The sequence below is a fragment of the Pipistrellus hanaki genome, assembly GCF_964339955.1.
Source record: "Pipistrellus hanaki genome assembly, chromosome: 2".
Lineage (NCBI taxonomy): Eukaryota > Metazoa > Chordata > Mammalia > Chiroptera > Vespertilionidae > Pipistrellus > Pipistrellus hanaki.
Genome location: NC_140504.1, coordinates 167545424 through 167557931, shown reverse-complemented (window position 1 = coordinate 167557931; position 12508 = coordinate 167545424). Strand labels below are relative to the sequence as shown.

At 34.8% G+C, this 12508-nt stretch overlaps 1 protein-coding gene across 1 annotated transcript in view; it reads left to right on the top strand.

Annotated features, from left to right (window-relative positions):
* The window catches only part of FAF1 (Fas associated factor 1), a 292045-nt gene that overhangs the window by 19545 nt on the left and 259992 nt on the right, over nt 1–12508 (top strand). Inside the window, exon 2 of the mRNA XM_084872908.1 lies at nt 1782–1850. Coding sequence (XP_084729034.1) covers nt 1782–1850 — 69 coding nt within the window. The remainder of the gene's footprint in view (nt 1–1781; nt 1851–12508) is intronic.

Sequence of the window (12508 nt, the reverse complement as noted above, 5' to 3'; positions counted from 1 at the left end):
CCATTTTTGTAGAAATGAAAAAGCTGACCCTCAAATTCAAATTCATTCAGAATTATAAGGGGCCCAGAATAGTGAAAACAAGTCTATTATTCCTTGGTTAAATTTATTCCTAGGTAGTTTATTCTTTAGTTTTACTTCTATTTTAAATTTTTTTTTTTTTTCCTAATTGATCTGGCTAGAATTTCTAATATGATGTATTAGAAGTGGCAAAAGTGGGCATTCTTGTTCCTGCTCATAGGCAAGCATGTCAAGCTGCATGTGGCCCACAACAAATATCTTTTGTGGCCAGCCAATATAACGGTATGTAAGAAATGTTTTTTTTTTAATTTTATTTTTATTTTTTAAAAACATATTTTTATTGATTTTTTTAATTTAAGAAATGTTTTCATAAAAATTTTATAACTTAACTTTTACTATATGCTGTTATACCTAATTATTAATAATGAACCACAACGCTTGCTAATGACTGAATACTATAATCGTGTTACATTCATTTCCTTTACTTGCAGGCACATCATTTCCCTCCACTAATAATAGCAGCAAATATTTTAGTAGCCGATTGCCATGTCATTAGTCTTGCACTGACTTGTTTGGTGTGAGCAACAGGAAATATTTTACTTTTGGAGAACAAGAAAAATGGGTTTATTTGTGTTACGCTTATTTATTTGTGCAGTTATTCAGTGTCTGATAAGTTAATGTTCAAGAAAAAAATATTAATTTTTATTAAAATGTCCTATTATTTTATGTTAATGATTACTCATTTACTTCAGCCCTTTGTTTCAGAAGGCTCTTATCGAAGTGAACCTACGTTTCTATGAAAATTGAAGCTTTTGTTTTTTTTTACAGCCCGTATAAACTTAAACCTTGCTTATTTGGCCCATGTTAGCCTTTGAGTTTGACATGCTTGTCTTAGAGCAAAGGCTTTTAGCCTTTCATTATTGAATATAATTTTAGTTTTGGGATTTTCATAAGTGTGCTTTATCATGCTAAAGAAGTACCCTTTTATTGATAGGTTAAGCATTTTTAATATGAAAAGCTGTTGGGTTTTTTGGTGTCATTTGAACTGATCATGTGTTGTTGTTTTTTTCCCCTTCAGTCTGTGAATGTGGTATAATGATTTCTCTATACTGAATCTCTAGTTTTCTTGAGCTTTCTTTATCTGACTTTGTTTATAGGGTGATGCTGGCCTCAGAATGATTTAGGAAATGTTTCCTTTTCAGTGTTTTGGAAGAGTTATAAAGGATTGGTATTTTCCTTTAAATGATTGATACATTTAACTGTGAAGCCCTCTAGTCCTAGACTTTTCTTTTTGGAAGGCTTTTGAATTCTGATGTAATATCTTATTATAAGTCAATTTGTTCTTGAGTCTTTTTAGGTGGTTGGTGTATTTCTAGGAAATTTTCCTTTACGTTATTTAAGTGGTTTTCACATAATTGTTCATTGTATTATTTTTATACTTTTATTATTTAAGGTCAGCAGTAACATCCCCACTTTCATGTCTGATTTTAGTAATTTCAGTTTTATTTTTTAAGTCAATTTGACTAAAGATTTGTCAATGTAGTTAATGTTTTTGAAGAACCAACCTTTCGTTTCATTGTAATGTAAATTTACTGTGTAATTAGCAGTTTTCTAGCCTTAAATCTTCAGAAGTGCTAGGTATTTGGCTTTATTAATATACCTATTCAGACTTAAATTATTCATTATGCTATTTACTTTTTAAGATTAATTAACCTCCCCAGTCCCAAAATTATATATAAAATTCTTATTTGCTTTGTTTCCAGGCATGTACTGGCATTGAAAACATTGATGAAGCTATTACATTGCTTGAACAAAATAATTGGGACTTAGTGGTAAGTACTTTAACTTTTCCAGCTTTATTGAACTATAATTGACATGTAATATATAAGCTTAAGGTGTATAATGTGATGATTTGGTATATGGATGTGCTGTGAAATGATTATGTGTTAGTTAATATATCCATTACCTCAGATAATTACTTTTTTGTGTCGTGAGAACTTTTAAGATTTACTCTCTTAGCAACTTTCACGTATACAATTAAGTATTATTAACTATAGTTAACATACTGTACATTATATCTCCAGAACTTATAACTGGAAGTTTGTGCCCTTTGACTACCTTCACTTATTCTCCCCACTCTGGCAACCAACCACCAGTTTACTATGTTTCTGTGAGTTTGGTTTTCTTTTTAGATTCAACATATAAGTGAGGTCATATAATATATGTCTTTCTCTGACTTATTTCAAGCACTTTTTTTGTCTGACCACTATTCAAATTTTATGAAATTTGAATGTCTTAATATTCTTTTTTGATTTCAGAGGAACGAGAGGGAAAGAGAGAGGTAGAAACATCAGTGATGAGAGAGTATCATTGATCGGCTGTCTCCTGCATGCCCCCTATTGGGAATTGGGCTCACAACCCTGGCATGTGCCCTTGACCAGAATCAAACCTGTGACCCTTCAGTTCACAGGCCAGTGCCCTATCCACTGAGCCAAACCATGGTCGGCAAACTGCGACTTGTGAGCCATGTGCGATTCTTTGGCCCCTTGAGTGTGGCTCTTCCACAAAATACCACATGCGGGCGCGCACGTACAATGCGCGAATGAAACTTCGTGGTCCATGCACAGAACTTGGTTTTTCGGCTCTCAAAAGAAATTTCAATCGTTGTACTGTTGATATTTGGCTCTGTTGACTAATGAGTTTGCCGACCACTGAGCTAGGGCATGTTTTAGTATTCTTATAGTTAGTTTGGCATATTGCTGCCCATCTGTAACTCTAACCTGAATGGGTAAAACCAAAATGTTATAACTTTAATATGAAGTTCATATTTAATATGAAGTTCATTATTAAATTACTAAATTATGAATTCTTATGTAATTTAAATAATTTAAAAACTTCTCCGATCTTATTGTGTATTAAGGTTCATCTTCCCTGTAGTATTGTGGTGGAGATATTTGAAAGAAGAGAAGAGCCAGACTGGTCTGAATAACTCTATTTGATGTTTCCCCCTCACTTCCTGGGGCCTTCACTGATAATTATTCCTTTCTGAAGATGTTAAAGAAGTGGCATTCTGCTGTGGTTTTCCTTATGAACTTCAGGCAGTTTATTATAATAGTGTTTTAGTATTTTTTGGAGTGTAGAAGGTGACAGGAACTCAAAAGGCAAGGTCCATTACAGTACTACACATTCACAAAATTGTAATTTAGTTACAATTGCAAAGCAAAGTAAAAAAAATGTACAATGTTCGAGCAGTATTAGTTGTATTGGGATGGCACAGATATCCCTCATTGCTTTTGAAATCCTAAAAAAGTCCAAATTGCAATTAGAAGAAGTGCTAATTTTTCGAAGTCAAAACTTAAGGTGTGTACTTACAGAGCTGAGATTAGATGTGTAGGTATATCCAAATCCATACATGGACTTACATAATTATCAGTTATCTGTGTGCTTTGTGTAGATTTACTACTATTAATTTTTTTAATCAAAATATAAAAAACATTTGTTTTCAGCTTGTAAAAGTAATAATGCTCATTGTAATGAACTGAGAAGATAAATTTACAAAGAAGAAATGAATAATCACCTTTAATCCCATCACTTAGAGGTAGTAATTGTTTAACATTTTTGGGTATATTATTTCAGGGTGTTTTCTCTTAATTATGTGATTAAAATTTTAAAAATGCAAATGTGATTGTTCTCTTTCTACTGTTTGGTGATTTGCATTTTTACATAATAACCTATCATGAATGTTTTTCTATCCAAGTAAATGTGACTGTTTGCCATTTTTAAGACTGTTTATTTAATGTTTACATGTTATTTCTTGTCATGATTGTAGCACTAATTTTACTAATCAGTAGACATTTAGGAATTTTGCTATTATATAAATTGCTATAGAAAACATTCGTGTACATACATTCTTTCATACTGAACCTGTTATTTTCCTAGAATATATTAAATAAATACCATTCATAATTAAATTTCTTGGTCAAATTGTATACATTTAAGTTTTTAGATACTTCTAGTTAAATGGCCTTCCAAGATGGTTGGAACTAATTTAAATTTCTATCAGCTATATACATTTTCAAATTGTCTATTTCCTTATTAGTATTTTTTTTTTTAATATTCTGTCACTTGTCAAAATTTACAAATATGTATATAACCTGCCTCCAAATCTATACCTCTACCACTGTACTATACTCTTAACAAAGCACTGTGTAGGGGAAAGGGGTAGCAGCTTATTTGGAATAATGCCTTCAGGCTTCTGGTTTTGAAGCTCCTTTTGCTATAAAGGGCTTTGCTTTGTTTAGTTTGTACATTTTAGGGGCTGATGTAAATTACTAGGTGAGGTTAAAAATGCCACTGAGTCACTGTTGCTTGCATGATATGGTTGAGAGGGATATAGGATGGAGTTAAAGAGAGGCTGTGGACTGGAAGTAATGAAGTACAAATCTTTGATATGAGAATTACCACTTAATGGGGATGGATATAAGTTTTTTCCTTATCTGGTTCTTGTTGGTTTATGTTGATTAGTTTTGAAGGCTAAAACATTTGTTGGTTCTGGATATTTTCTCAATCCAATCTTTCTAGAATATTGCAGAAGGAGAATGTTCTCAGATGGTGTTAAATATTTCAATGGTACAAGTGCTTTCCAACTATTTCTAAGTTAATTGATTTTGGAAAATGTTGTAATAGCACTTGATTGAAAAACACTGGTACTATATTTGTACAGAAATGGGATCTCTTACACAGTATTGGGCCCAAGCAAAAGCATCAGGCTGTCTTTCACAACCTTAAAAACTTTGACTTTCTTTTGAAATGTATGACCTAGCTGGCTTTTCTCTACAAATAATCAACTTCTATCCATAGTAAAGATTTGTTGTGTTGTGTAATTACCTTGCTCTAAAAATTTTCTCATTTCTTCTGTTTTTATTCCATATTAACATTGTCATTTAAAAAATGAAATTTAAATATTTTAAATAACCCATTATTAGTTCAAATTACATTTGGATCATGGAACTTTTTATAAGGTGTTTTCTATATTTTTCCTCAGCATTATATTTTGTGTTTCTATATTGTGATGATCACTTCTACACATTTTTTGAGGCTTATGGAACAGTTCATGTAATTTGAGTTTTTAACCTAAGATATGTCTGTACTTAAAATTTTCTGTACATATTAGGTAGGTCTCTTCTCCAGTGTTTTTGTGCACATTTTACTACAGAAGTGTAGAGGAATGTGAGTTAAGTACCACAATCTGGAATTGTAATGAATCTAAGAAAATCTAATAATAGAAAACTCATTCTGTCACTCCTGAGGGCTTATAGTGTAATTTATTCTAGATGCAATGGGTGCATAAACAAATGTAACAATATATGGTATCTGACTTTGAGAACTATATTGAAAAATTGATGAAACATACAGTCTCTTATACATATACTAGAGGCTCGGTCTATGAAATTCATGCACGGCGGGGGTGTTCATCAGCCCAGCTTGCACCCTCTCCAATCTGGGACATCCCTCTCACAATCCAGGACTACTGGCTCCCAACCACTTGCCTGCCTGCCTGATTGCCCCTAACCCCTTCTGCCTGCCAGCCTGATCATTCCCTAACCACTCACCTGCTAGCCTCATTGATGCCTAACTGCTCCTCTGCCAGCCTGATTGCCCCTATCTGCCTCCCCTGCTGTCCTGGTCACCCCTAACTGCCCTCCCCTGCTGATCTGGTCACTCCTAACTGTTTTCCCATGCCAACCTGGTTGCCCCTAACTATCCTCCCCTGCAGCCCTGGTCGCTCCCAACTGCCCTCCTCTGCTGGCCCTGTCACCCCTAACTGGCTTCCCTTGCTAGCCTGGTAGCCCCTAACTGCCCTTCCCTGCTGGCCTGGTCACCCCTAACTGCCCTCCTCTGCTGGCCCTGTCACCCCTAACTGCTTTCCCTTGCTATCCTGGTCACCCCTAACTGCCCTCCTCTGCTGGCCTGGTTGCCCCCAACTGCCCTCCCCTTCAGGCCTGGTCACCCCAACTGCTCTCCCCTGTAGGCCTGGTCCTCCCCAACTGCCCTCCTCTGTAGGCCTGGGTCCCCCTAAACTGTCCTCTCCTGCAGGCCTGGTTGCCTCCAACTGCCTTCCTCTTCTGGCCCTGTCACCCCTAACTGCCCTCCCTTGCTGGCCTGGTCACTCTTAACTGCTCTCCGCTGCAGGCCTGGTCCCCCCCAACTGCCCTCCCCTGCAGGCCTGGTTTCCCCCAATTGCCCTCCCTTGCAGACCTGGTTGCCCCCAACTGCCCTTCCCTGCAGGGCTGGTCCCTCCTAACTACCCTCTCCTGCTGGCCATATTGTGGTGGCCATCTTGTGTCCAAATGGGAGCGTTCATCTTTGACCACACAGGGGTGGCCATTTTGTGTGTTGGAGTGATGGTCAATTTGCATATTACCTCTTTATCATATAGGATATTATAAATGGGAATAACATCCTGAAAAAAATATTACAAATATTTTATAGATATAGATACCCAAAGAAAAAGTGTTCTATATGAAAACATAGTTTCAGAAATTTTAATCATTAGTCACTTTCCATGATTATGTACAGTATTTTCTTTATGTACAGTATTTTCTTTATATAGCTATCCACAAAGCAGTGCTTTCAAACCCTGTTTTATTACCCCACAATTAGACTCTACTTATTTTTATTTATTTATTTTTCATTTTTTTATTAAGCTATTACATGTGTACATATCTTACCATTGCTCTATTATTTTGAGGCACTTACAAGTTGGGTTTTGTATGTTAAAATTTTGAAGGCAAAATAACATAAACTTCAATACTATTGGAAGCATCTCAGGCTGTGGTATTGACATAAAGCCCCACTGCCTCCATCTATTTCAGATGTTCATTTTTCACATTTTCCTGAACTTATAATCGATTCCTTCATCACAGGTGAGTATTTTCAGTTTATATCCTAAAAGGTAAATATGTAAGGAAGAATTATTAGTAATCAATTAGAACTTTTACGAAAGGACTGCCTTCTTATATGGAACATACTACATGATTACTATAAATTATAATCTGGGCTCCAGAATTGACCCACTGCTCATTTTCTATTTTTAGAAGAATTTTGGTCAGTGTAAAATAAAAGTTTATACTGTTTATGTTAATTTTGAGTAATAAAAATGTGAGACAGCTAGCTATAGTGGTAAACCCATTGCATTAATCTTGAATCAGGAGCCCTCGCTCTTCAAAGCTCTTGTCACTATTTTATTGAGTATGCCCTAGACCGAGTTACTTTTCCTTGAACTTCTGAACTACGTTTATAAAATAAAAGGTTTGGCCTGGATTATACTCAAGATCCTTTGATACATGAAATGTTTATGAAAAAGCTGTTTATGTCCTAATTTCTGTTAAGATTCTACAAAGAGCAGTAAATTATGAATAGTAATATAAGCAAACTTTTTAATGGAATGTCATAAGTTTGAAACACTTGTACATGTACCATTTTTTTTTTTAACCCTTTTTAAGAAAAAACTTTATGATGTAGGTAATGACAGGACAAGAACCTATGGCAATTGTTTCACAGAGGTCAGTACATGTGAAATTCCTTCAAATAATTCAAATTTCTAATAAATTATAGGAGATCCAGGGAAAGGCATCTGACATATACTTGGTAACCCAATCCTAAGAGAAAGTAAAAATTAACCTAGCCATACTACATTTTAAGTACTCTATGCTCTTAGGAAATGATTTTTGAACTTTGCACTCAATTTCTGTTATAGTTTGCTGCCTCTGCTGACATAGCTGTTCTTTTTGAAGAAAGACTCTTTTCAGAGGACTTGTATTTATCTTTGAGTACATGTTCCAACTCAAGTCAAATATAAAACAAATCAGCTTATTTTTGGATCATTACTGAATTTCTAGTCTTCAAAGATAATATTGTATTAATAGAAGCTTATAATGAACTCATAAACACCGAAGAGTCAAACCCAAGTAAAATTATCATGCCCATAATCTGTCAAATTTTAAGGTTTATTTAGGTTCTATAAGATATTTCCATTTCACTAATTTTCACTTTTGAAGAAATGTATCTTAATGATTATCCTAAAATTTCTTGTAACAGTTTCTTCCACTCTATAGCGTTCCTCGAATGTGCACTGCTTTTTTACTTTATACAGTGTTATAAACACCTGCAGTTTTATGAATGAACTAGTTTCACCAGTGACATAATGAGTCTCTGTCATCCTCAGAAAGCAGCCAAGCATTGAGCACTGCCCTTCATCAATGGCCATCAGATACTGGCTTATGTTTGCACAGATCCTTGCTATGACAAAAGAGAAGTTATTGTGAAGGAATGTATAATATCAATTTCTCTTCCTTTGATATAGTCTTTTTTTGTATTTCTTGTTTTTAAGGGGGCATAAGCCAATTATTCTACAGAATTTTTCAGTTTCTCAATTTGTAATTTGACTATCATTCCACTTCTTCTACTATCTTCCCTTTTATTGAGGGTCTACTTTGTGCTAGGTAAGTCAAAGTGATTTACCTACATTATTTCATTTAATCTTTACATCAGCCTCAAAAAGTGGATAGGTAGACATTATCTTTACCTTATAGATGACAAACTTTTAGAGGTCCAGTGATGTTAAGTAAACCATCTTTGCTCATACCACTGATAAAAGGTACAACTGATTTTGAACCCAAATCTCAGTCCTTAAAATTTTTCATAGCTTTAAAATAATGGTTTAAGTTATTAGATTTTCTGTATTCAGTGTACTATTCTCTGAACTTCTATATTTTTCTTTAAAATTTATTTTCAGATTACAGATTACATTTAATATTGTTATTAGTTTTAGATGCATAGCATAGTGCTTAAACAATCATATACTTTACAAAGTTATGCCCCCAATATTTCAGGTATTCACCTGATACCATACATAGTTATTACAGTGTTACTGACTATATTCCTTATGCTGTACTTTACATCCCCTTTTTAATGACCAATTTGTACCTCTTAATTCCTTCACCTTTTGAACCCAGCCCCCCAAATTCCCTCTGCTCTCACAGCCATCGGTCTGTCTGTTCTCAACTTCTATGTTTTTCTTTCTACCACTCATAACTAATTTCACATTGTCAAGTGAAAGGACTTTTGATAGTTAAGAACGTTTATGCTTTGTTGTTAAATATACTGTAAGATTCTAGAGTAAGGGAATTGTGTTTCTTATGAATTTGTCTTGGCATATGGAAGTTGCTTAATAGATGCTTATTTGACGGATTGATTTTATTCCTACACTTATTTTTAAGTCTATTTTTCATCTCTATCATTTGGATATTTGAAAAGTCTTTGCTGTTCATGTCTTTGCCATTACTGTTCCTTATCTGGCAACCATAAGGTTTAGTAAAGAGGGAAGATAACCCAGATAAACAAGGAATAGGATTGGGTTGATTTCTTTATCTCACTAATAAAATTTAGCTGTTTCTACCTATTGTAGCTTTTGGAGAAATATTTTTCTGCCATAGTCAGTTTGGCTCATTGGTTATTGCATCACCCTGGGGACTGAAGGGTCCGGTTCAGTTTCAGACAAGGGCACATACCTCGATTGCAGGCCTAATCCTTGGCCCTGATTGGGGTACTGGCAGAGGCAACCAATTGATATGTCTCTCACATCGGTTTCTCTCTCTCCCCCTCCCTTCCACACTCTCTGAAAATCATTGGGGGGAAAAAATCCTCAGATGAGGATTAATATAAAGAGGGAAATATTTTTTACAAACAAATTCTTTCCTTTGTAAATTTTTTCTAAGCATCTCATAAAAATTTCCCCCTCTTCTGTATTCTGGTTGTGCCATTTTACCAAAAAGAAAGTGCATCATATAACTTAACCTCTAAATTTTTTTATCAGTTATACCTCTTAGGAGAAAGTTTAGTGTGATAAAAGACTACTGCTATCTATACTAATAATCTATACTAATAAAAGGCTAATATGCTAATTAGACTAGGTTGACCAGCCATCTTCTGGATGTCAGATTTACTTCTGGACAAAGCCATGGTGATGGGGCGATCATGCCAGCAGCGGAGAACAGTTAGGGGCAAGATCAGACTGGCAGGGGGTTAAGGGTGAGATCAGGCTGGCAGGATAGGGTAGTTAGGGGCTACCAGGCCAGCAGGAAAGAGCTGTTGGGGGAGAGATCAGGCTGGCAGGGCAGAGCAGTTGGGGGCTACCAGGTCAGAAGGAGAGGGCAATTGGGGATAAACTGACCTTCAGGGGAGAGCCATTGGGTATGAGATCAGGCTGGTGGGGAGGGCAGTTGGGGGCATTAGGCAGGCAGGCAGGCAGGCAGGCAGGTGAGTGGTTAGGAGGCAGTGGTCCTGGATTGCAAGAGGGATATCTGACTGCCGGTTTAGGCCTGATTCCACAGGGCCTAAACTGGCAGTTGGACATTCCCTGAGGGGTGTCGGATTAAAGAGGGTGCAGGCCCAGCTGAGGGACACCCATGCATGAATTTTGTGCACCGGGCCTCTAGTTTAAAATATAATTAAGCGGTATTAAAGAATTGTTTTCTATATTTCAGACGAAAAATTAAGTTTTTATGAACATGAAATTGTCAGTTTACTAAATTCACAGTTTTTACATTATTTGGAGGTCCACTCAAGCCCCTCTCCCCCCAACTATAATTTAAGTTTCTGCTTAGTTTTTGTGTTTTTTTTTAAAATATATTTTATTGATTTTTCACAGAGAGTAAGAGAGAGGGATAGAGAGTTAGGAACATCGATGAGAGAGGAACATCTATCAGCTGCCTCTTGCACATCCCCCTCTGGGGACGTGCCCGCAACCAAGGTACATGCCCCTGACCAGAATCGAACCTGGGACCTTTCAGTCCGCAGGCCGACGCTCTATCCAGAGCCAAACCAGTTTTGGCTCTGCTAAGTTTTTTATTGGATTTTATTAGTATGTTGATATTTTTCCTTGAAATATAATATAATTCTAGAATTATAGTTTATATGAACCAAAAATCTCTTTTATAAAAGTTCAGAAGCTTTAAGACTTGATAAAAATGTGGGCGTTAATCACCTAGCAGAAAATGATGTGCCCATTAGTAAATTAAATTTGGAAATGTGGCTAATATTTATTGTTTTTGATTTCCAGTACTAAACAACATGTTTTAGTACTAGAGCACATAAAACTATTTAAATTAAATTGTAAGGAGCCAGCTCACTGCTAATTCTGAAAGAAGTAGTAATATATGCTACTTATGACTTGAACACTTAAAAGAAAATGAATATTTAAATGGTTTTGTTTTTAAAATTGTTCAGTTCAACCAGGTGCAGTTTTATCTAAAAGCATGCTAACCTTCAATTAGCTTAATTTAAAAAATGGAATTATTTTCAACAAGTTGCCTTACTGTACTATTTAACTAATTTATTTCTATTGCAGGAAGTGGTTTAAACAAAATATCGTAGCCAAGTTAGTGGTTTAGCACACCTGTGAATGTGATGGTTTGCAATTCCTCCTCTGGTTTCAAGGACCAGCTGACATAAATCAGTGCGCACTTGGAAAAGGAAAAATAATATGGCATTTTAAACTCCTGTTTTTATAATTCTTTATATTTGTACTGACAGTTAAAAATATAACTACTTAATATTAATATGATTTCTTAAAGCGTTAGTTATACTTCTATCTTTAAGATAAATGGAAATTAAAATGTTCACATAAAATTTTATATTTCCTATTTATTTTCATTTTCTTTTTTATTTCAAAAATTTATTTGTGAGGTGAGAATGCTTAAGATCTACCCTCAGTAATTTAATACTTTTTAAATCTATTTTTAGATTTTGTTGTTTGGCTTATATTTTGTTTAGTTTCATGTTTTAGTAATGTTCTTTATTTTTTCTTGTACTCATCTAGTTCTTCTTTCCCTCTGAAGCATGGGTTTCTCTCAAACACACACTTGCTCTTTAGTATATAGATTTATGTTTCTTTGCATTTCTGGAAAGCTTTCTTAGAATATAGTTTTAAATTTTACTTCTGTTTCATTGCTTTGTTTTTTGTTTTCAAGTTCTCGACAGTAGGAATATTGTTTTGTCTCTCTTCCACTTGTACTACTTCTTCTATTATACTTTTTACTTCTTTCAGTACGTGAGTTTCATTCTCTTAGTGTTTTCCTGCCTTTCTTCAATGCTCCTGAATTAAATTTTGTTGGGTACCTTGTAATTTATTTTTCATTTTAAAGAAAATTTTATCTTTTTCTTTTCCCCTTAGTACCAGTTTCTTTCCTTACTTTCTGTCTTTTATGTTGTTGTTATTCATATTTTTTGAATTTTCTAATTAGAAATATTTATTAAAAAAATAACCCTGAAATGTTTAAGTATATTTAAGTATACAGTTTGGCGTATTGATTTACAGTATTTTTTTTCTGCTTCTTGGTTATTTTTTGGGAGGGAATTTTCCTCACTCAGTATGTATGAAATTTCATTTCCTGATTTTTTTTTCTTTTTTTTAGCAATAGCTCTTATA